At 44.2% G+C, this 23,435-nt stretch overlaps 1 protein-coding gene and 1 long non-coding RNA gene across 2 annotated transcripts in view; both read left to right on the top strand.

The window, feature by feature from the left end:
- Positions 1-23,435, top strand: part of LOC308570432 — a 175,216-nt gene that overhangs the window by 26,214 nt on the left and 125,567 nt on the right. The gene's annotated exons all lie outside the window — the stretch shown is intronic.
- VOPP1 (VOPP1 WW domain binding protein) overlaps positions 5,825-23,435 on the top strand; it is a 41,492-nt gene continuing 23,881 nt past the window's right edge. Inside the window, exon 1 of the mRNA XM_081165261.1 lies at positions 5,825-5,990. Coding sequence (XP_081021387.1) covers positions 5,940-5,990 — 51 coding nt within the window. The 5' untranslated portion in view covers positions 5,825-5,939. The remainder of the gene's footprint in view (positions 5,991-23,435) is intronic.

The raw sequence follows: 23,435 nt of genomic DNA, 5'->3' as shown, positions 1-23,435 counted from the left end.
CCTCAGGAATAAGTCCCACAGTGTATTGTGGAGCCGATTCACAGAGGACTGTAGCCAAAAGTCCTTTTTTCATTGCCAGAATTGATGTCTGAGATTACATGTAATTTGCCACATTAGGGGCATTCTTGAAGCAAAAAATAAGAAGGGAGAATGATACATAATTCATATTATCAGAGAGCACATTTCACAACAGCCTCTATAAAACACTTTACAGTAGTGGCCAGAAGAGAAAAATCTACAATCCTGACAACTCTGTATATTGATATACACCCAGCAGCTGCAAAGGGATTCAACACACTTTCATTTGCCACGTCACACATTATTTTTAAAAGTGTTTCAAAATAATCTATTACTATTCCATGGGACACGGGTGGCACTGTGGGTTAAACCAAAGAGCCTAGGGCTTGCCAATCAGAAGGTCGGCAGTTCGAATCCCCGTGACGGGGTGAGCTCCTGTTGTTTGGTCCCTGCTCCTGCCAACCTAGCAGTTCGAAAGCACGTCAAAGTGCAAGTAGATAAATACCGTAGGTATTTCCTCTGGCGGGAAGGTAAACGGTGTTTCCGTGCGCTGCTCTGGTTTGCCAGAAGCGGCTTAGTCATGCTGGCCACATGACCCGGAAGCTGTACGCCGGCTCCCTCGGCCAATAAAGCGAGATGAGCGCTGCAACCCCAGAGTCGGTCACGACTGGACCTAATGGTCAGGGGTCCCTTTACCTTACTGCAGTCAGTTACAATGAACCAAGTAACTGTTCACTGTAAAAAGTAGACGGCAACTTTAATTCTTGGGAAATTGCAACTGTGATCAAGGGGTATGCTAACCAAGTTAAAGTAGCCCCTGATCATAGTTGCAACTTCCCAGAACTGAAGTCTTATTTTTGTTTTACAAATCCAAAGCTTTTCACCAATTCCATGTGCTGGTTTCTGTGTTGCCAGCTTTAACTCTTCAGATGTTGAGGCACTGTGAATTCATTTGTGAATAAGTTCACCTCTATCTTCTGGCTCAATAATTTTTTTAAAAGTTGCAGTTTCCTGGGGGACATGAGCTAATGTATTGGCTTCTAACTTCCAGAAAACCAATGAATGTTCCAATCGTATTTTGGTGCAATCTTAAACTTGCTTACCTGAGAGCACTACTAAACTCAGTGGGACACGCTTTTCAGGTGTCATGTATTGAATTGCACTATACAATAGCTAAAGGAGCTAGAGGAGATTTTGTGGAGGACACCCAGATGGCAAAAGACAATGAGACTCATGATAAATTGGAGGAAATTAGCCCTATTTTAAATGAGGAACTGTCTAATTAGAAAGTTCACTTTAAAAGAAAGAGGCTGGAATTGAGATCTTGATGTTCCTCTCATGCCTTTTTTATTCCTCTTGCAGCTTCATTGATTCCATTTGGGTTAATGGTGATTTACTGCAGTGTGAAAAGAAACAAGCCCTGAATCTAATTGCACCACTCCATAATTGAGAGTCTGGTAGGCTGTTGCATTTTACAATTGTACATAGGCTTACAAAACCGATATAAAGTGAAAACCAGGAGAAATGTGGTAGAATAATGAGATTTCTATCTCTTCCTATACATGCTCCCTGTAAGACTAGCTCTGCTGCTACATAGTGCAAATCTATAATCTCTTTTCTAGCAGAATTATGTTTCAAGGGATTTCCAATTTCATTCTGTTTCTTTGCGGTATGAAAGGGGTGCACACACACACCTTCTCACACATAGGGAGGGAGTTGTGTGTCAAGGGGTCTGACTGGTTAACCCCACCCCATGTTCACCGTGTTTGCAGTTATGTCTTCCACCAACCACGTATTTAGCAGGTATGTGAAATGCCCCTCTGCATGTCCAGAGGCAGCTGTGCAGGATTCTTTCACATGAGGGGGAATTCTGAGCTACTTAAGATTCCCCATCACACGGGGCAGCCCTACACCTGTGCTTCACGCAGCTGCCATTTGAGCGGTCAGTAGGGGGCATGGCCAGTGAACATGTTGTCATAGCAGGAGGGGCTAAGCTGGTGTGACCCTGCAACCTCTGACGTATGCATTCAGTGTTGAGGGAGGTTGTGTGAATCTATTTAATTCTAAGCTAAAACCCATCTCACTATGCATAACAGATAAATTATTATTATTATTATTATTATTATTATTATTATTATTATTATTATTATTATTATTATTAGAATTAGAATTTATATACCGCCCTATACCTGGAGGTCTCAGGGTGATTCACAGAAATGTTCAGCCACTACATGGTACATATTTAGGCTGAAATCAATCAATGGTTATTTTAAATTGAGGGTGATTTGAAACAGCGGATATGGCTTGTGAAGCATATACCTATCTCACATTTGCCTCTGGTAAGGTTTCGGTACAGTGGCCGTACACAGGCCTATGCTCCAACTGTCCTTATTTACCAGGAGCAGACCATGTTATTTGGAAGCCTAAATCACTTTCCCTGTCTGGAATAATGTTTGTAAATTGCAGTTGCTCCAAAATATAACCGCTTGATTACTGAATGCAACCAGGCATATTATGCCACCATTGAAACAGCTACAGTGGCTTCCAGCACATTTCTGGGGACAATCAAAAGTGTTGACCTATGCAGCTTGAGACTCAGTCACCTCAGGGATGACCACCTCCCATGTAAACCTGTCCAGGAGTTTACCCTAATGTTTCCAGATTTTTTCAATGAATCCGGGGACACTTTTCAACTTCCTACTAAATAGATGGATTTTGTCAGGGAACTGATTTGTAAATCTGGGGACTGTCCCTGGGAAATGGGGACATCTGGTAACCTTAGTTTACCCTTTTCAGTGACTCACTTCCATGACCAACTGCTCTCAGCTGAGGTGCACAGCGGTGCCCAGAGACAGGGCCTATTTTGTGGTAGCACCTTGGCTTTGCAAGTTCTCCCCAGAAGTGTTCATTTAGGGCTGAGCTTGTTGTCTTTTGACTTATTCATTTTCCCAGGTCTTTTAGATTATTGTAGAGTTTTTTTCCAAACAAAACAAAAACCTCAAGTTTTTATCTCATTATGGTGTTTTTATGTTTTGCCTATTATTTATTATAGGCAAACTTTGTTGCTCTTTTTAATTTTATTCTGAAAGCCACACTCAGAAATTATATTGAAGAGTGGGATATTAAATATCACAAATAAATAAAAGTTTCCCTAACTGCAAAATGTGAGAAAGGAGGACCCATGGCGGGTACAAACAATATTTAAAGGCAGACTAATCAGGGAACATGTCATCCAGCATGACGTGGAGCAAGTTCCAAGTTCAGATTTCCCCTGTGCTGGGCCCAGGGGTTAATCCGAGCACGCGATCCAGATCCAGTCCCGAATCCAAGGATTCCGCGAGGAGTCAGTCCAACAGGGCCAAGGCAGGTCACAAGACAGGAAACCAGGCTAGGTCAGGCAAAGGGTCTCAGGCAGGTTCCAGTAAGCAGCAATGTTGCTCCCGCAACCTAGGGCGGGGTCCGACAGCCTTTTATCTCTGTCGGGTAACGGGCAGTTCTGATCCCCCGGTGACTCACCTCCCTGTTTCGCCGGAAGGCGAGCACTCCTCCTGAGAGTACTCAGGTCTCGTTTTTCTTACAGTGCCATATTTATTCAGCTCCCAGGAGACTACTGTTGTCAAGTCTGCTGGTGGAGATAGGAAAAGCAAATGACTCTAGGACAGTAAGATACCAGTTGGGCAGTCATTATAAATTGACTACCTACAGGATAGTTCAATCAGTTTATGGCATTATCAGAGCTGAGATGGGATTTATAACAGAAAACCCATATTATTATTAAAACTATATTATTTTTACCTTTGTAATTATAATTGTTTGTAATTTTGGAAACCATAAAGTTATTAATATTATTACTGGATTAGAAGTCTAACTATTCAGTTTCTGTTTGTAGGGGGCACTTGAGAGGTAGAATCTCTTGAGATTTTTTACTTGTTGGAGCACTTCTGTCTTTTAAAAATGTGGCTTTATTTTTAAATGCCTTTGGAGACTGAAATCAGGAATAGAGGACCAAGGTGGGCTGAAGAAGTGTATTGCAGGTGCTTGATCTTCCTTGGTTGCCCTCTCCCAGGTACTTGACCCCATACCCTTCCTTCCTTTGATTGAAAAAGCAGCCTCTTTCTGATCAGGATTTTCTGGGATGGTTTTTGTTTTCTATCATTGGAATAGTGTTGGAGATTCACGCTGATCAAATTGTATTTCAGGCTTAGTTGACTGATGGGTTCCGGTACCTCTTTTTCTAGAAAAATAGTACTATAGTATTTAGGAAGGCTACATCTATACTTGAAGCATAACATTGCAACAGAGATGAAGGTCACCGGTTTTGACTGCACACCTATATAAACAAACAACACTTCCTGAAAGTAGAAAATAAAGATACTAAGATGGGCTTGGTGTTTCCCCCCTGCTTTTCTTTTTAAAGAACAGTTTATTAGGACTAACAACAACAACAAAAACAACAATTTATACCACACCCATCTGACTGGGTTGCCCCAGCCACTCTGGGCAGCTTCCAGCATATAGAAGAACATTATTGTTGTTGTTGTTGTTGTTGTTGTTGTTGTTGTTGTTGTTGAACATTAAAAACTTCCCTATACCGGGCTGCCTTTGTATGTCTTCTAAAGGTTGTATACAGCAGTTACTTATCTCAAAGAAAAGCTGGCAAAGAAAAAATAAAAACTTGAAGCACACACATAGACATGTGATTATAGCAGGCATAAGAACAAAACAAGTAGACAAGAGAAAATCTCCCACAAATATAAAGTCCAGTCATGCTCTTTGACACAAACATATTTAGAAAACCATTTCACTCGAAATATATTTCTCTCTCTCCTGGGAATCTTTCTTTCTTTCAATTGACAACCATAAGGGCCATGAACCAAAGTTTTTTCCATAAGGGCCATGAACCAAATCTGAGAATACAATTCCTCATCAAATTAGGGATGACTAATTTCCCGCTTCAGGCTACCATCTACAATGTCCCTAGCCTTCCAGAGCCCCTCCAATAATTTGGGCTCGTGCTATGAGCTAGCTTTCACTTTGCCAGATGTCTTCTTCTCAGTGGAAGACCCTTCCAACATAAGCAGAAGCCCCTGCTTTCCAGCCAAGGCTGCAGCCTCATTCTTGCTGCTCTCGGGTTGATAAAGCAGGAGGAGATACTCGGCTGCTTCTCAACACATAGAGCAGTAAGAAAGAGTCGCCTCTCCCTCCCAGTTTCTGTCGCCTGTGTGTTGTTGAATAGGCAGCTCATGCCCATTTGCAATTAAAGACGTCCTGGAAGGCTGTGCAGAATTCAGGCTTGAATTGTATTTTTTTTATCCCACCTTTTCAAGCGAGTTAGGACGTGGCTGCTTCACTTCTTACTAGAATTAAACCGTGTTAGGGATCCTCCCTCGACTGGGCTGGTTAGGGGAACCCCTGACTCCCCGCCAGGACAACCAGGGCTCCCGACCTGCAAGGCCTCCTTCTGGCTTCTTCCCGGCCCGGCTGGCGGGGCGGAGGCGGGGGGCAGGCGCTGCTAGGCGGAGTCGGCGGGGCGGGCCTTCCCAGCCCGGCCCTTCTGCCGCCGCTGGGCCGCCGCCTCCTCCTCCTCCTCCTCCTCCTGCTGCTCTTTGTGCGCTCGCGGCCGGAGACCCTCCCGTCGCCCCGGGACAGCGGCCCAGCCGGAGGGGGCGCGACCCGGCAGCTGCTGGCCAGGGCGGGCGGACCTGCCCGGATCCCCTTCGCCGCTTCTCGGAAAGGCGCTGTTCTGCTGGCTTCGGAAATCAAGGGTCTGGCATCCGAGCGAGGCGGGCGGGGAGAAGCCGAGGATCCCGCTCCCTGCGCGCTCCTCTCCCGGAGGCTCGTCTGCCCTTTTCCTCCCGCCGGAGCGAGATGCCGCGGCTGTTTGCTGCTTCCGAGCGCGTGTGAGGAGGAGAAGGGGAGAGATGAGCCATTTTCAGCAGGGGATCCTACTGCTGCTCTTCCTGCTCCTGGAGGTAAGGCAGATCAGGATTATTAGGGGTTGCTATTACTACTGCTATCATTATAGAGGCTCGGGGTTTGAGAGTGTTCTGCCATCCACAATGGACATTTGAAGCCCGGTTGAGATTTAATGGAGACCCGGCAGGGAATAGCCTCGTTCCTATTGAGATCATGGTAAGCGATATTATTGTCCCAGCTGCGCTTCTTCAGAGTAGCAGCATTCAGTCTTCCAGCCTGCAGACAGGCTTCCCACCTCGAGCTGGATCTCACAGGGAAGTGTATAGAATTTCCCCCAGACACCCTCTTTTTATGCAAAGCTACCATAGGGAGGCTGGGAACTCGAGCAAAGTGAAGGTGGGTCAGGGCTGCTTACTAAACCCTTTTCCTTCAGGGCTTTTACCTGGAAGTAATGCCCCCTCCCAAATTGCTCCCCTTCCCCTGCAGGGAATAAGACCCATGACCACTTTTTCTTTTAACGGTGGAGATAAAAATATATTGGGAGAGGGATGTTGAGTAGAAAAATGATTTAGGGAAAACAGTTAAGCCTTACACTCTGCCCATGGAGAGTTCAAGGTTCTAGCCTCCCATGACAGCTTTTTATTTTATTTTAATTCGTTTTATTTTAATGTTGCATGCATTGGACCTGGAGAAATAGGCCTAACTGGTTTGTAGATTTGAAGGCATATCGTCATAGATAGGATTGAGGACTCTTACCTTTATTACTAACTGCTGATGTTAACTCCGCACGGAACTAAATGTGATGTCGACACACAGATTTGATACATCTTAGGTGCATTTTCATTTTTAATCAGCTGTGAAGGTTTTACACAGTTTTGATGGCACGGGCCTTGTTTCTTCCTCATCCTCACCATTATGAGTTTTTATTTATAGAGAAATATCTGAAATCACTAGCTTCCTGCGCATTGCAAATAAATATAATACAAATTTTATTAATCACCAGGAATCATTTGTATTGCAAAATAATTACTGTTCTTTTTCATTAAAGTACTTTCTTATTATTGCTTCGTATCCTCCTCCCAAATGTGATCCTGTTACGTAGATTAAATTCAGTAGTTATTTTATTTAAGGGCTTTCTACCTGCTAGGGAAGTCCCACCCCCCCACCCACTGGGTAAGTAAGGGCAGGCTGTGGCTACTCAAATAGTGATCGAAATATACTCTACACATACTCCAAGACAGTTCTTATCCACATTTTTCAGAATCAAGAATGGATGGGCTCTGTTGGTACAATCCAAGACTGAGCGGCTACTCAGTTAGCTTGGTGACAGGGCCTAACTGGACATTGTGTTCCAATATTTGTATTATAATCCAGATACTAGAGTGTTGTTGAAAGAGGACCACCAGGAATGGAGAAGTAATGTAAGAGGAGCCACTGCTGTCTGACTTTCCTCACTCCAGGTGGCCTCACAGTCTCCTCTCCATATTGGAGGGTGGGGAGGGAACCCGTCTAGCTGTCTGGGAGAGATTCTTATTTGTCACAAGTTACAAGTCAAGTTACAGGTGCTTAAAAAACCCAGGGAGTGGCGATTTTAGGGGGAGCAAGGGGGCAAAGGACTCAGTGAATGCGCCACTGGGTGATGGTGGATTGGCGCAGTAAAAGCCCGGCCTCAGCATTCAAGCAGGTGAACTGTCTGAATCCTGGCTCAGTTAAGCTGGAGGCAGCGCTTCCTTGTTTCATGAGCAGCGAGTTGATCCAAAGAAAAAATAGGAAAAGAAGTTTTCACTGCAAGGCCTGCCTGTTCAGGTGCCTTTATTTAGCCATGCCAGGAAAGATTCACTGTGTTTGAGAGAGTAATTTGCATGAATCTTCTTTGGCTACATCATCATTCTGTTTTGCTTTGTTTTAATCAAAGAGGGTTTAGATTGTTTGTGACTGGGTCTCTTCTCTTTGGCCTATTTGCCTTTGTAAAGCACTTAAGGCATTTTCCTAGATTCAGTACTGCTTAATTTTGCGTAATAGAAGCAGTGATTAGGTAGTACAATCCCCACCATCACCACCACCACCTATTCATTTTTTTTTATAATCATATTTATTAGCATTTCCAATAATAACAGAATAAGAAAAATAGAGAAGATAAAGAAAAGAAAGAAAAAGAAAGACAAATTTACATTCTTGCTTTCATAACCTTCTTTCCAGGACTCCCTCCTTCCCCTCCCGACCGTATTCCCCTTTCCCTAGGTTGGTTCCACAAGCTCTCATTCCCAATTAAAACCTAATATGTTTAACCCTTTAGCCAATTTAAATTTATACAATCTTACCATCACTCCTCATCTTTAACAGAAATAGAAAAAAGATTTTCCCCCCAAGATCTGCCCCAATTTCCTTCCACGAATTCCCCCTTTTTTTAAAGAAAACATGTTAAATCAAGATACCAAAGTTATATAAAGAAATAGAAGATAAAAGATATAAGAAGATTCAAAAAGTTGGTTACATAGCCTTCGGATTCCAAGATTCCCCCTCCCTTCCCCGGTTTGAATTCCCCATGTCCATCAGTCTGTGTGTTATCGGCCTGGAGGTCTCAAGTCCACAGCCAAATTTTTCTCATTCCACCTTGCCGGTTTTCTTTAAATTTATTTGTTTTATTGATGTTTAACTTCAAAAATCCAGTCTAATAGAGGCCTTTAGTTTCCTTGGTCTTTGTTGCTCCTCCCATTGTTCTTTCCGTGTCGTAGTTGGTCCTTTGTTCTTTTTATTCCTTACTTTCTCAGGTTTCTTGTCTTGTTCAGCTGCTAAAACGTTCTTATTCCAAAATCTAGTATCTCTACAGAGGTTTGTTATTCAGGAACAAAAACTTACGTCCAGTCCCTTCCTTTCTTCAATAGAAAATTCTATTGTCTCCTTTTAATATAAACACCTCTGTAGACAAAATAGTATTTCAGTTTTGCAGCTTTCCCAGAAGATAAGACCTGTGCACATCCCAGAGTAGTTTCCCACATACGACCGCTTGTAATGTCCCGAAACCCCTCTAGGGGGATTGCAGTAACTTTGTATCCTCTAATCCAAAAGTCAAATTGTTGTTTCTTTTTTCCCCCAACAGTTTGTATCCATATTATATCAAATTGTAACAGAATTAACCAGCAAAATACCTGTAACAAAGTCCTCTTTATATTCTCAAGATTTGACAGCTACTTTGACAGCTGTCAAATTCTCCGTCTCTCTTCGCCAGGTTCTACGAATCGCCCCGGTTCCCAGGGGGGGGTTGCCTTTTCCTCTCACCCTCCACTTTTCTCCTCCAGCACAATTCTTGTAATTTCGCATCGTGGAATTAATAATTTTTATCAGCAATAAACTTCTGGATCGATCTTGGTTGCCCAGACCTTGTTTTAGCATGTTTACAATCAGGGGGGGACTGACTTCCTTTTTAGATCGCCCCCGCTCGTGCCGAATCTTTTTTTCTCCTTTTATACCCGGTTACCCAATTACTCACGGGTTGTTGTTAAAAGTCCGAATTTCCAATGGAAGAAGCCAGCGCTCTCCGTCGAATGGCATGCGGCTGCGCTCGGCAGGGGAAGCGGAGGACTCACAGCACCACGCCGCTCCCCGGCACCTGATCGGAAGCCTTTAAAAAGGCTCCTTCACGAGTCGGGAGGGCGCTATCGGTGCCAGCCGAGTCACCATGTCCACGGGCTCTGTGCCTGTGGTTTTTAAGGGTCCCCGCGTCGCCGGCGCGGTAGGACCCAGCCCCTGCCGAGCAGACTCCCTCCGGAGCTCGGAGGGAGTCCGTCATTCGGCGATGGCGCCAACCCGGAAGTCCCACCACCACCACCACCACCACCACCACCTATTCAAACCATAGGGTGGCTTAGGAGAATTATTCCAGCTTCGTAAATGGGTTCTGTGTGTTTTAGGACTCTTATCTTTGATTGATCTGTAAAGACAAATAGCCATAAGGACTGTATTGCTGGAAGGATTTTTAAAATTTAAGCCTGGTATTTCACCCATGCCCCTTGATTTTGACAGAATCTGTATTGTGTTGTAATATATGAAACTACCTCTAGGAAGTTCTTTGTAGGCTGTGATTTGACACAATGGCTCCTAGGTAGAGGTCAACTACCCTAGCATTGAACTGCATTGATTCACGAGGCGGTGAATCTCCCCAGTAATTTTGCAAACACTGTGTTTACACTCCTCCTTTGCCCTGTCATAGGAGGTATCCAGGAACATAAATGTATTCTTTCTGTTAGTTATGGGATTTCAGATTGTATGTTCATTGAATGATCAAAACATATGGATCACTCCATATTAAGGAGTCATCATGAACACACTTGTCAGTGCAGATTTCTAGATTGATCGACTGCACACATTTTTTTGAACACTGAGCCGGGGGCATTGCCAGCTTGATGTGTGTATTGTGTATATGGGGGTGGAGGAAGAAGCAATTTGCAGCTCTTTCATCATTATCATGGGAAACTGGATTTGCACATATGACCTGAGTGGCTTTTCACATGCAAGGTGCGTGAAAAGTCACGGAAAAAATGGTAGCTTTTCCCCACTTCCTCTCATTGCAGAAGCTGTCCATATGGGTGGGTGGTGTAAGATACCAGAGGTGGTTTATGGTGATCCCTTTTCTGAAATGCACAAGGGTATTTCTAGTCCTAATCTTTCTGATCTCAAGTTCCCTGTGTAATAGAACAGAGAAACTGATAAATATTCTGTCCATGGAAGCATTTACTTTAGCTTGGCTCCGAAGGCTCCTCAAAGTCCACTAGGAACTTAATAACTGTCAATCATCCCCTGCTTCCCCCACCCCAAGGAACGTAATCAGAATGTACAACAGTGATTGCCCAGCAAACCACACGACAGCACAATAGAAGATTAAGCTTTCAATGTTCAATCCATTAGGAGAAGCCCTGCAGTATTCCTTGTAAGCTTTAATTGACTTTATAAACAGGGTGTTTCAGCATAAGTTGTTAATGCTTCATGTACATGTTTTGCTTTTTTTGGCTGCTATATCAGAATTTCCTTTGATCTAAGCATTTAGGGCATCAACACACCTGGAGTTTTCAGGGAATGTGCTTGGCTTCTAGGAAGACTCAGACCTTCTTTTATAATGGATTTTTGGAATTTAGTTCCCTCCCCCTTTTAAAGAAACAAACACTCATTTATCATTGACTGGGTTGTGGTGTATATATGTTCATTATATTCTTCCCATACGAGCCTTTCTGGGTCTTAAGGTCATCTGCTGAGGCCTTCCTCAGAGTGCTACCTCCAGTGGAAGGGTTTGCTGTATTTGCAGCACCAAAGAGACCTCTCTGGAGCTGGAGCCTGGGCTCCTGGGCTGCCCCGACGAAATACCTCCCTCTCAGCCTTGCTGATGTACTTCAAAGGAAAGGAAAGCAATATATTTGGCACCAACTGGACTGCAAAAGTTGCCAGAAAGAGGCATACAAGCAGTGTTCAAAATTAGCCAGGCACGAGGTGCATTTTTGCACCTGGCTTTTGGCCACTGGTGACCAAGTGAAGATGCCAGGATGGCGTGTGATACCTCCACCAGCTGGAGGTGTATGCCTAGGGATCATTGGATCTGGACTGTTTTTGGACATTAATACCCCATCCTGTAGAATTCTATCAGTTATGTGTTATATGCACAATCAGAATGAATTTTAGGAACCAAAATGCTTTTTCTGTGTAGCCTGAGCAGGCACCATTAAGAAAAAGAGGTGGGAACAGGCCAATATATATGTGGACTGTCCCTGGATCTTTTAAGTTCTTCTTTAAGTTCTCAGAGCTGTTAACCTAGCTCAAGGTTGTCACCTGAATTTGCCAGATGTTTAACTGACCATCAATCACAGTCAGTCCATCATTTGAAAAATAAGACTTTAGAACTGTCTTGCCCCAAAATGGCAACCACTTTGATGACTGCAACTTTGGTTTAAGGAACCATTTGGTGCCTAACCTATATATCTGAGTTTCTAACACTGCATACAAGACACCATCCAACTGCCCTTGGGACTCCAACTCTGCATTTAAGTAGGGTTTACTCCATAGCTTTTTCTTCCCCCAAAGATGTCCTGCAAGGCAGCAGGGATGGATTTTTTCCTTGGGGTTTACTCCCAAAGCCTTCATCATAAATGTGTATAGCTACAAGGTAGCGAAGGTTTAGGATGAGTTTTCCTTCTCCTAGATGGGCTACCTTCCCAGGCTGACAAGCCCCATCTGCCCCTCATTTCCGTCTACAGCACATGCAGAAGCCGCCTTCTTGACTGTTGGACCCCCTCTTGGTCTCATCCACTCAGTCTGCTGGAGCCTGTCTTCTCATGTAGAAGTCTGCTAGGCAGAATAAGCCTTTGGCTTGCCAAGTTTTATCTGGAGGTTTTGTGCTGCGTGGTGGAGTAGTGGTTGGTATACCAGGGGTATTAGTGGGGATGGGGTTGTGGACAGTTTACCTGCTTCTTCCTTCCATTATTTAAGCATGATCTGTGTGAACCTGTTTAGTGTTATGGGGTTTTCCCTTAGGCAGTTTGGGAGGAATGGGTATGCTGTGGTAGAGGTATTTCCGATTATGTCTCTCTCCAAGTGTACCCATTGTTTTGTCTCATCTTCTAGAATGTACGGGATTATGTGGCTCATTTGGTTGGTGGATTTGGGGTTTATTCTTGATTTTTTGTGGAGTTGGGCTGGGGAAATCCAGATTGTGAGGGTTTGGAATATGTAGGTTAATTTTGGGAGGGTGGTCATTTTGATCATGGCTATTTTGTCCGAGAGTGAAGTTGATATTGTACAATCTCAAATCTTTATTGCTTTGTCATCACAGGGGGTTGTAATTGTGGAGGTATAGTTTGTTGAGGTTTCTGGTTATTTGTACCCCTAGGTATCTGAATTTGGGGCAGCAAAGTTTTATCTTGGTGATGTTGGCGAATTCTTTTTGGATATGAGGGAGCAGGGTACTGAAACACATAGCCTCAGATTTTGCAAAATTTACTTGTAGGCCCGACACCATTGCGAATGTGTTGAGTTCTCTGATTAGGAAGGTTGCTGTATTTTTGGAGTCTGGTGTTGTGACCATCAGGTCGTCCTCAAAGTCCCCTAATTTATAGGTTCTGCCTTTTATTTCCACTCCCTTGATGTCTGTGGCTGCTCAGATTCAGATTGCTAGAGGTTCCAGAGCCAGGGTGAATAGGAAGGGAGACAGTGGGCATCCTTGCTTTGTGCCTCTTTGGATTGCTATGGTATTTAAGCTGTTAGTCCTGCATTTTGCTGAGGCTCGGGAGTAGATTTGTTTGAGGGTTTGTAAGAAGTTGGGAGCAAATTTTATGTTAGTTAGTACTGCTAGTAGTTATTTCCATTCTAGGCAATCAAAAGCTTTGAGGATGTCTAGGGACATAGTTGTCAGTGGGAGTTTAGTTGCCTTGCTGTGTTTGATCAGATTTGGTAGTTTCCTGATAAGGTCTGTTATATAACGACCAGAGATGAAGCCCATCTGGTCCAGGGCTATTTATTTGTGAAGGAATTTTTTTAGGCGGTTAGCCAAGATTGAAGCTATAAAGCCCTACTAAAGGAAAAGAAGCTCGAGGCAGAAAGAAACAATTGGAACAACCTTTTGATAGCTGCAGAGAATAGAAATCCAGCCTCTTTTTGGCAGTTAATTTCCAGATACCTGGGTAGGCCACTTGCAAGAATAGAACCCCACATCTCAGCGGACACTTGGGAAAGATACTTCACCGATCTGTATGCAGCTCATGATGCCTGCGGAGATACGGTGGAGCCGGAAGCACTGCCCGATTGGGACCCAGTTACATGCCCTGAAGTTGAAACTCTCATAGATCGATTTAAAGCAGGCAAGGCCCCCGGTGATGACCTTATATCCATTGATGCCATCAAAGCAAATAAAAATTGGTGGATCCCACTTTTAGCAGCACTTTACACGCATATAAACAAAACAGCAAACTTTCCCTCAAGCTGGAGCTCTGCGTTGATTGTATTAATACATAAGAAAGGCCCACGTACAGAGCCGAGCAACTTTAGGCCAATCAGCTTGCTAAATGTCATTGGGAAGATTTACTCGGGGTACCTGCTAAACAAACTATCGAAATGGATGGAGGACGACAATATCATTGCCGATGAACAGGCGGGTTTTCGCCCTGGAAGATCTACCACAGACCAAATATTAACCCTGAATCACCTGGCGGAAAAGTATGCTGGCAAAGCCCCAAAGGTTCTTCATGTGGCTTTTATTGACCTTAAGCAGGCATTTGATCGAATCTCTAGAAAGCAGTTATGGATAAAACTGGCTGCTACAAAGATCGATCGTCATCTCCTTCATCTGATTATCAGCCTCCATACAAACACCTTTCTGAGAATCAGGCTAGACAATAAAGGCCTAGTTTCCAACCCTGTTACCACCACTGCCCCAGCATTGTTTAATTTTTACATTAACTCACTGGTGACTCACATGGCCAATGATGCTTTCCACCCCCCCAAATTAGCAGGCCGATCTCTGAATGTTCTTCTGTATGCGGACGCCGCCGCACTTCTTGCCAGATCCCCTATTGGACTGAGGAGAATGTTGCAAGCTCTACATGAATACTGTGATCAGCATGAGCTCCAACCCAACTATGCTAAGACCAAGATCATGGTCTTCTCTGCCCGACCGAGACTCCATCAATGGTCGATGAACGGGATCCCCTTAGAGCAGGTTAACTGTTTTAAATATCTGGGACAAGTAATACGGTCAAATAGGTCTTTTCTGGCCCATAGAGACTATATAACAACCATCGCATCTAAAGCAGCCATCCAGATTAGATCCCTATATGCTAATAATCAGGCTCAATCAGTGAAGATAGCCTTGAGACTCTTTCAAATGAAAGTCCTCCCCCTTCTTTTGGTGGGCATCTCTTTAGGCTCCCGTAGGGATTTTTTGAAATTGGATTCTATCCAAACGCAGTTCCTTAGAGCCATCCTTAGGATTCCCCCCTCGGTAGCGGGTGCGGTTATGAGATTAGAGGTCGGCTGGCAAGCTCTACGGCATGTGGCCTTGAAGACGAAGCTCTGGCTATGGCTCAAGCTTTGTTTTAAACCAGTGGGTATTGCCCCCTTGATATTGAGGGACGATTTCCAATCATCGTGGGAAAGGGAGGTCACTAACGAGGTTCAATCCTGCGGATTATCTCACCTTTACTTTGAGTCTATGTCGTACAATCAAGCTAGAGCTGTGATCTCCCGGAGACTGAGTGACATTGCCAGACAAGAGGACATAGCCCAGGTAAAACCAGGGATGTTCCTAGGGGACCAGATTTATCGGATCATACCAGCCCCCTACCTTGTAGAAATTCACTATGTGGGATACCGTAGACTTCTTACAGCAGCTAGATTAAATGTCCTTGACTCTGCGATATTGTGGGGAAGGTACAGGGGAGTACCATACGCCCAGAGAACCTGTCATTGTGCCATGGGTGTGGTTGAGTCCACTGAACACATTCTTTTGACTTGCCCTTCTTATGCAGAGCTTAGACAAAATTTCATAGACCCACTCCTATGTCAATCTAGCTTCCTACCCGGAGAAAACCAGGTTTTACACTTGCTGAATAACGTCACTAGAGCTATACCTTCCTTGGTGGCCAAATTTCTTTTTTTAGCTTTTAAGCGTCGCAAGACTATAATTGACTGTATTGATATGGGGCTATCTGTTTAGCCCATTTTAGTGTTGGCTAAGTTCTAAAATCTTCCTGGAGCTTTTAACTGTGTATTGACAAATGTACTTTTTTTTCTGACTGACGGTCGAATAAAAGGTTGATGATGATGATTGATGTGAATATCTTGTAGTCTTGGTTTATTAATGAGATTGGGCAGTATGATTCTACTGAGGCTGTCTTTGAGTGGTTTTGGGATAGAGACTATCTGGAAGGAGGTCTAGGTTTTAGGAACGGCCTCCTTTTATGATGTTGTTGAATAGGTGGGTCATGTAGGGCATCAGGGGTTCTTTGAATCATAGTTTTTAGCCAGCATACAATGAGGTCTGCTGGGTTTTGTCCTTTTTCGGGGAAGTTGCGGAAGCGGATGTTGCAATGTCTACTGCGATCTTCGAGGTCTGCTTGTTTAGTTCTCATTTATGTGCTTTGTTTCCAGGTGGCTTACCAGTTCAGCCAATTCATTTTTCACATGTGTGTTTAGAGTACCACTCTATTAGTCTTTCTTGCATTTGGTTTTTATTTTCTAGAGTGGAGATGCTCCTAGTGAGGGTTTCCACTTAGGAGGTCAGGTTGCTGAGTCACTGTGTTCTTCAGTAGTTCTGCTAGTCTTTGTTCTATTTTCCTCAGGTCCCGTTTTGTTGTTGGGTTGTTGTCATCCTGGGGGGATGTCGTGGACTCAGTGCTGTTCACCATCTCCCTGGTTGGTGCTATCTCAGTCTCTCTGGTGGCCTTGGTTTGAGATGTGTGTGGTGTCCTTTTGGAGCGGAGTGTGTTGTAGTTAGGAGTTTTGGTGGTGATGGTTCCTGGATGTTGTTGAGTTGCTGAGTTGAACAGATGTAGTAGACTGGTGGCTTTTGCAGAGTGTCAGGATTAGGCTGCCATTTTGTCACGTCTGGGCTGTGTTTTAAGGGTCACTGTAGTCGCCTCAGCTGTGTTGGTGAAGCGGAGATCAGACAAGCAGACAGACAAGCAGACCAACAGACCAACAGTTGACATAAAGGGATTAACAAGCAGAGATGCAAGAGACCCATGGGGTGGGGCCAGAAGGAGGATGTGTGTTGAGGGGGTTGTTTGTGGAGACACACACACCTACACACTCATACCACAAATGAGGGAGTAGGGTCCAGTTAAGGGTGGGAAGGGGGTTAGGGCTTTGTAGTAAAAAGTTAAAAATTAAAGGCTGGCAAGGTTGTATTCAAAAAAACAAAAAGGGGAAAGAAGGGGGGAGGAAAGGGAAAGCAGAGGGAAATAAAAAAGAAAAATAAAGGGGGCAATTAGTAATAGTAATGATAAAAAATGCAGTGGTGATTCAAGTTATAGTATGAGGTAAAAGACCACAAAAGGGGGGGGGGTACTATTGAAAGTAGATGGGGAGATATATGTATGTAGGTATGTGATTTATTATTATTATTATTATTATTATTATTATTTATTATTAGGGGGGAAGGGGAGAAAAGAAAAGAGAGGAGAAGGAGGGGGATGGAAAGAGTAGAGAGTTTAGGAGTTAAGAAAGAAGAAAAAGAAGAAGAAAACTGAAGGTGTTGAGGGGTGGTATCTGAAAGGTTTTTTTATATCTATATCTATATATTTATTTATCTATATATAAAATAAAAAGTATATAGAAAACTCTTTTGAGAGGGGGGATTATTATTTACTTATTTAGTATAGATAGATAGATAGATAGATAGATAGATAGATAGATAGGTAGGTAGATAGATAGATAGATAGATAGATAGATAGATAGATAGAGATATATGCAGTGGTGCCCCGCAAGACGAATGCCTCGCAAGACGGAAAACTCGCTAGACGAAAGAGTTTTCCATTTTGGAGGTGCTTCGCAAAACGAATTTCCTATGGGCTTGCTTCGCAAGATGACAATGTCTTGCGAGTTCCTGCGGGTTTTTCCCCCTCCCCCCTTTTTCTAAGCCGCTAAGCCGCTTATCAGCTGATCCGATAAACCGCTAATAGCGCTAATCCGCTAATCCGTCAATGGGCTTGCTTCGCAAGACGAAAAAACCGCTAGATGAAGAGAATCACAGAACGGATTCTTTTCGTCTTGCGAGGCACCACTGTACACTTTAAAGAGAAAAAGGAAAGAGAAAGAAGGAAAAATAATACCAATAACAATAAAGTGGAATAAAAAGTTTTTTGGGGGGAAAAGAGGTGATGATAATAATGGAAGGGCAGGGAGAGAGGGAGAAAAAGACTGTCCGATTTCTCCCCCATTTAATTAAAATAAAATAAAAATAAACAAATAAAAAGTAGAGGGATCAGGGCTGAAGCTATGGTCCCAGGAAGTGGCCTGTGTTGGTTCAGGGCCTCTTTATGGGCACCGTCATTTTAATTCTTGAGAGTTAGAATGAATGAATGAATGAATGAATGAATGAATGAATGAATAATGTATTTAATATATATTTTTTAATTAAGAAAAGATTTTTTTGGGATCCTGTGTCCGTTTCCATCCGCCAGCAGGGGAGGGCCCGCCCAGCGCCTGTCTTCTCCCAGGCGCTTCCCTTTCGCTGGTCACCAGAGATGTCGGGTTGGGGCCAGGTTTGGACTGGGCTGCACACTTTCATGCGGCCTCCCTGGCTCCTGGTCCCCTCCTACCTCTCTCTCAATGGCTGCAGCAGCGGCTGTGGTGGTGGAGGCTGGTGAGTGTTCAGCTGGGGGGGGGGGGCTCTGCCGAGTTGTCTGCTCAGCTCCGGAAGCCTCCAGACCTCTGAGCTCTGCTGGATCACGTATGGGGCGATCCCAGTCCTGGTGGAGCTGAGGTCATAGGGGGTTGGGGGCTCCACACAGCCCTCTCAACCTTCATGTTGGCCCCCCCTGGCTCCCCCCTGCTTGTGGCAGCATTGGTGTTGGCGGTGTGGGGACCAGCCAGAGCACCCTGATGGTCTTGGCGGTCCCTGTGAGCTCAGCACGGCTGCTGCACTCGCCATCTTGCTTAACCCATGCCTCTGTTATGTCTTTGAAGGCCAAATGGGAGAGGGAGCAAGTTCTTAAGGCCCAATGCTTTCCAACTAAAATCACAGAGTTGGAAGGGACCCTGAGGATCATCTAGTCAGGAATAGGCAGCTGTCTCCTACAGGGATCGATCCTGCGACCTTGGCGTTATCAGCACTATGCTCTAACCCAGGCTTCCTCAACCTCGGCCCTCCAGATGTTTTTGCCTACAACTCCCATGATCCCTAGCTAGCAGGACCAGTGGCCAGGGATGAAGGGAACTGTAGTCTCAAAACATCTGGAGGGCTGAGATTGAGGAAGCCTGCTCTAATCAATGGAGTTATCCAGGCTGATAATTGTTCCATTATAACCTGTTCCATTGTTCATTCTAATTAAAACGAATGCTTACAGGAAGAGGTAATGGCCAGAAATTAGTAATGGTTAAGAATGCTCAAACAGGAAGGGACAGCCCCTATATTGGCAACACAGAGAGCAGGAGACCAAGTGTTTGGTTGCCTAGGTGATGTAGAAGGAAATACTCATCCCAACCAAAGCAGCCGGGCTCTGCTGATTTCTGAAATGGAGTCTTGCTCTTTTGGAAATGGCGATAGCTACAGTATGTCAAACCGGCCGGCCTCTTTGCTGGTGGGGGAATGAAAATGCACTAGATTCATTTTACTCTCAAACATTGCCATCACCAAGATTTTGGAAATGCACATCTGCATATATTTTCAGAACTGTAGATACCAATGAAAAGAGGGCAACACTGAATCAGTCTCTGTGCTTGTGAAGAAAAAAATTGTGAAGGCAGAAAAGATTAAATTGAATGTTCACTTGATTTACTTCAGCTAAAGAGGTGGTTTATCAATCTTTTCTGAAGAGTTTTCCCCAGAAGGCACAGAAGGCCTAAAGGCCTTTTGCACGCCTGGTCAGCCTCCTGCCTACAAGCATCACCTAACATTTCCAGTCAACTGCATGTCAAATGTTTTTAATTATCAAAGATAAGATGAAGGTGGCTTAGGGTGAAATTTGCTGTATATAAACTGAAAAATGAAAAAAAAAGTTGTGGATTTGGAAAAGATTCTGCAAAATAACTGATGAAAACATTTCAGTAACAATGGATTTTTTTGTGTGTGGGAGGGTTGCCATGTTTCCGGAATTTCCCAGACATACATATGGCAACCCATCGTCATTTTTACTGATTTCCCTCAATAACTTTGGGCAAAACTAAAAAAAATGCAACAACTTTGCCAAAAAAAGCTTAGGCAATCCTAAATTAGTGGCGATGGTAAGTCTGCTAAGTATTCTAGTTTTCTTGTAGCTCTTACTTTACCCTGGATTCAATCTTCTTAATTCCGTTTTTGTGGCTGTAGCTTTATTGAAGTGCATCAATGAGTTAATGGGTCAGTTTATTCTTCTATCACAGCTGATAGATTATTATGGGTACACTAAACGTTTAAGCTAGAAATAACGTACATTTGTAATATATTTCATGCAGAAATCTTAGTACACTGTAGAAATGTTGATTAAACCTGATTACATGGAAATTGCACGCAGGAGTAGCTTTAGAATGGAGCAATTTACTTGAGAGAAAGTGTGTGGAGGGGAAGGAAGACACGCAGAGGCTGCCTGCGCAATTAGATTTGGGCAGTCATTCTACTGTTTCCATAGTCATTATTTTTGTGGCATTGCCAATGCCTTGTCTTTATTGATTACATTTCTTTTAATGTCTTATGAAATTCCATCCAGTCATAGAACCATCTTTCTGGGCTAGTTCTTGAGGTCAGTATGGCTATGTTTTTGCCAATGCTCAGCAGTCAGAAAGGGACTTTGCTCAAGTAAAATGGAGGCAGTGCAAGACTGTGTGGTGCTTCTTCTAACTACCAAGCACTCAGTTTAAGATGGGTGAGTGTCCTCCTCTAGTGAAGTCTTTCATGTGCAGACAGCTTGTGGGATGTGTTCAAGGCAGAGGACATGATATGGACCAGATAGGGTGAGTCTCATGCAAGGGTACATCTCAGAGGGGAGTCTGGGCCACTCTCTCAGTTTATGGGCCTTGCCTTGGGAGGGGCCTCAAAACCTTAGAGCCAGCTCTAGGTTCATCTGGTTTCTCCTTTGATAATGGACTTACTAATTTTGAATAAATTTGTATACTGTCCTTCATCTGCAGGTCTCAGGGTGATTCACAAGATAAGAACACAAAATACATAAGAAAAACAAGAACAAAAACCAATAACCCCACCCCTCAAGAACACATTTAAAAGGCCATAGATTGTTTAATCAGCTGAATGCCCTGGTTATAGAGAAATGTTTTTGGCTGGTGCCTAAAAATATGCAATGAAGGTGCCAGGTGAGCCTCCCTGGAGAGAACATTCCACAAGCAGGGGGCCACTGTAGAAAAGGCCCCTTCTCATGGTTGCCACCCTCCAGGCCTCTTACGGAGGAGGCACACAAAGAAGGGACTCAGATGACTCCAGGGCATATTCTGGCCACAGCAAAAATTCTGAAGTGCATGTGTTAATCAAGTTAGTTAATCAAGTTCCAAGTTCACAATGTCTAATTGCTAGAATGCAGTTCCAACTTTTAGTGGTGTCAAGATTTATTAATGCATATTACTTTTAGCACCCTGCTATACTCATCAGCAGACTGGCTAAATAAAATAATTCATTACACTCCATGCCCAAATGTGAAGCTTGTTCTTCCTGAAATTCTAGAGCCTTTCCCCCAGTTTCTTTCTCACTTCATTTGCCCTTGGTTATCTGTATAGGCCATGGGATGCTGCCTGACTGTTGGGACTATTGGGAGGCAGGGAGACAGAATCATGTGCCCTGGAAGAGGGCATGGCTGGCTGGCTGCCTGGAAGAGAGGAAAGGCACACTCCACACTGGCATTTTGTTGCAAGTCTCATTTGTGTTTTTGTTGCTCAAGTCTCCTTAGTCTTAGTTTCATTTAGTAGTTCATAGAAGATACTATTTGGCCCCAGAGCTCCTTTGTATTGTATAAGGATGTGTATACCATTTGCATGTCTGGCAAGGAAAATAATGGTGTTTTTAAAACCTGTTCCTTTACCTGAGATGCCTATGCTTATTTGGTTGTTGAACTGCAGAAATGAAAATGCTCTCTATCTAAATGTCATCTATCTAAATAAGCATCACAGATATGTGGCAGAACACAGTAGCATTGATAAAGGCAAAATATTGTAGTCACAGTGGTGCAGTTTTATTATCTGGCTCTTGCTAATTGTTTCCCACTGTGAAGCTCAGTTTCAACATTTTGCAGAAAATGTAATAATAGATCCAATAAAACTTTCCCTCTTTACTTTTTGGATTACATGTTGGGACTAGTAGGGAAAATACTAATGAGAGTTCTGTCTGATTTGGGGGAGACTGAAGTATAAAACTGCCATTGTTTTATACATTGTTTTATAGAGCGATGTAACCACCTCCTGCCTCAATAAGCTCTCAGTGTAAACACTGACAGAGACAACAGAGAAAGGAAGATGGAAGAATATATGCAAATACAGTTACAAATCTTCAGACCAGATTCTGTAGGGAAGAGAGCTAAGGCCTTATGGCAAAGGATTTGCAGAAAAGGTGGGTTTTGAGGAGGGATTCAAAGACAGAGAATGAGGTGATTCCATGCCTCATAGGTGTTCTCTGGAAGCAGGAAGTTAAAACAGAATTCCCCCCTCTTCAAGCTGGCGTAGTTTTCAGCATAGTGCCAAGCTGCATTTCTGCCACTGTGGAACTGAGACAAGTAATATACAAGTCTGAGGTGACACAAATCATGGCTTTCCATCAGTATTTTTCCAGATCAAAAGCCACATCATTTATTGAAGACTCAGACTGTACATTTAGTAGAGTGGCACAGTTATTTTAAACAACCATCCCTCCCTCATTGTATTTAATGTTGTGTAAAGAGATTTGCACGGTACAGATTATGTAAAACAGAGATTATGTAACAAAAGTGCTTCTGTAAATCTGTTCCCTGCAGAGGCTTGAGAATGGGTGGGTGAGAATGTTTCCTTGAGCGCAGTGTGACAAACCCAGTATGTATACAGTTGGGAGGTCAGATTAATGAGCAATATAAACTGTGTCCAAATAAGGAAGATTTAACTTCAGTGCTTTGCTAAAGTGCCAAACATTCCAGGATGTGGAAGATGCCAGTTTGGTTTGGCGTAGCTATATATCTGCAAGACTGTGTTTAGCTGGTATAGCTGGAAAATGGCCGTACCCATTAGATACTGCTTGTTTTCTTAATTAGATCAAGTGCCAGCATTTACTTGACAGGTGCTAGCCACGTGGCCATTTGCAGGTGTAGCATTCCCAGTCTCCTAGCCCAGTGTTTCCCAACCTTTTTTGGGCAACGGCACACCTGTTTAATGAAAAAAATCTCGCGGCACACCACCATTACAGCCCCGTGACGTCAGCGCGCAGCGTCACGCCGGGAGGGACGCACGAAAGTGAAAGTTTTTAATTTTTCCCCTCCCCCTTGCCGGGGAACCTCCAAGCTTTGGGGGTGGGGGGGGAGGAGGCAGCAGAGCGAGGGACTGAGGGACGGCGGCAGCTGAGGCGGCGGCGGCTGTTGTGGTGGTGGCGGCGATAGCGGGCGGAGGAGGGGGCGGCGGCGGGAGTTGCTGCTGCTGTTGTTGCTGCTGCTGCCCGGACATGCCGGCCTCCTCCTCCTCCGCTGTCTCGCGCTCCTCCCTTTTGCACGCGCTGCCCCGCCGCTCGGCACCACCACCGCGGAGCCGCCCCCGGCTCGACGCGGATCCTCGCCGCCGCCACCTCTCACCGCCCGACTCGCCCGCCTCCCTCCCACGGCACACCAGCCGACGTCTCACGGCACACTAGTGTGCCGCGGAAC

Source organism: Podarcis bocagei (assembly GCF_964188305.1).
Source record: "Podarcis bocagei genome assembly, chromosome: 12".
NCBI lineage: Eukaryota > Metazoa > Chordata > Lepidosauria > Squamata > Lacertidae > Podarcis > Podarcis bocagei.
Note: the sequence above shows the minus strand (reverse complement) of the source record. Positions and strands in the feature narration are given on the sequence as shown.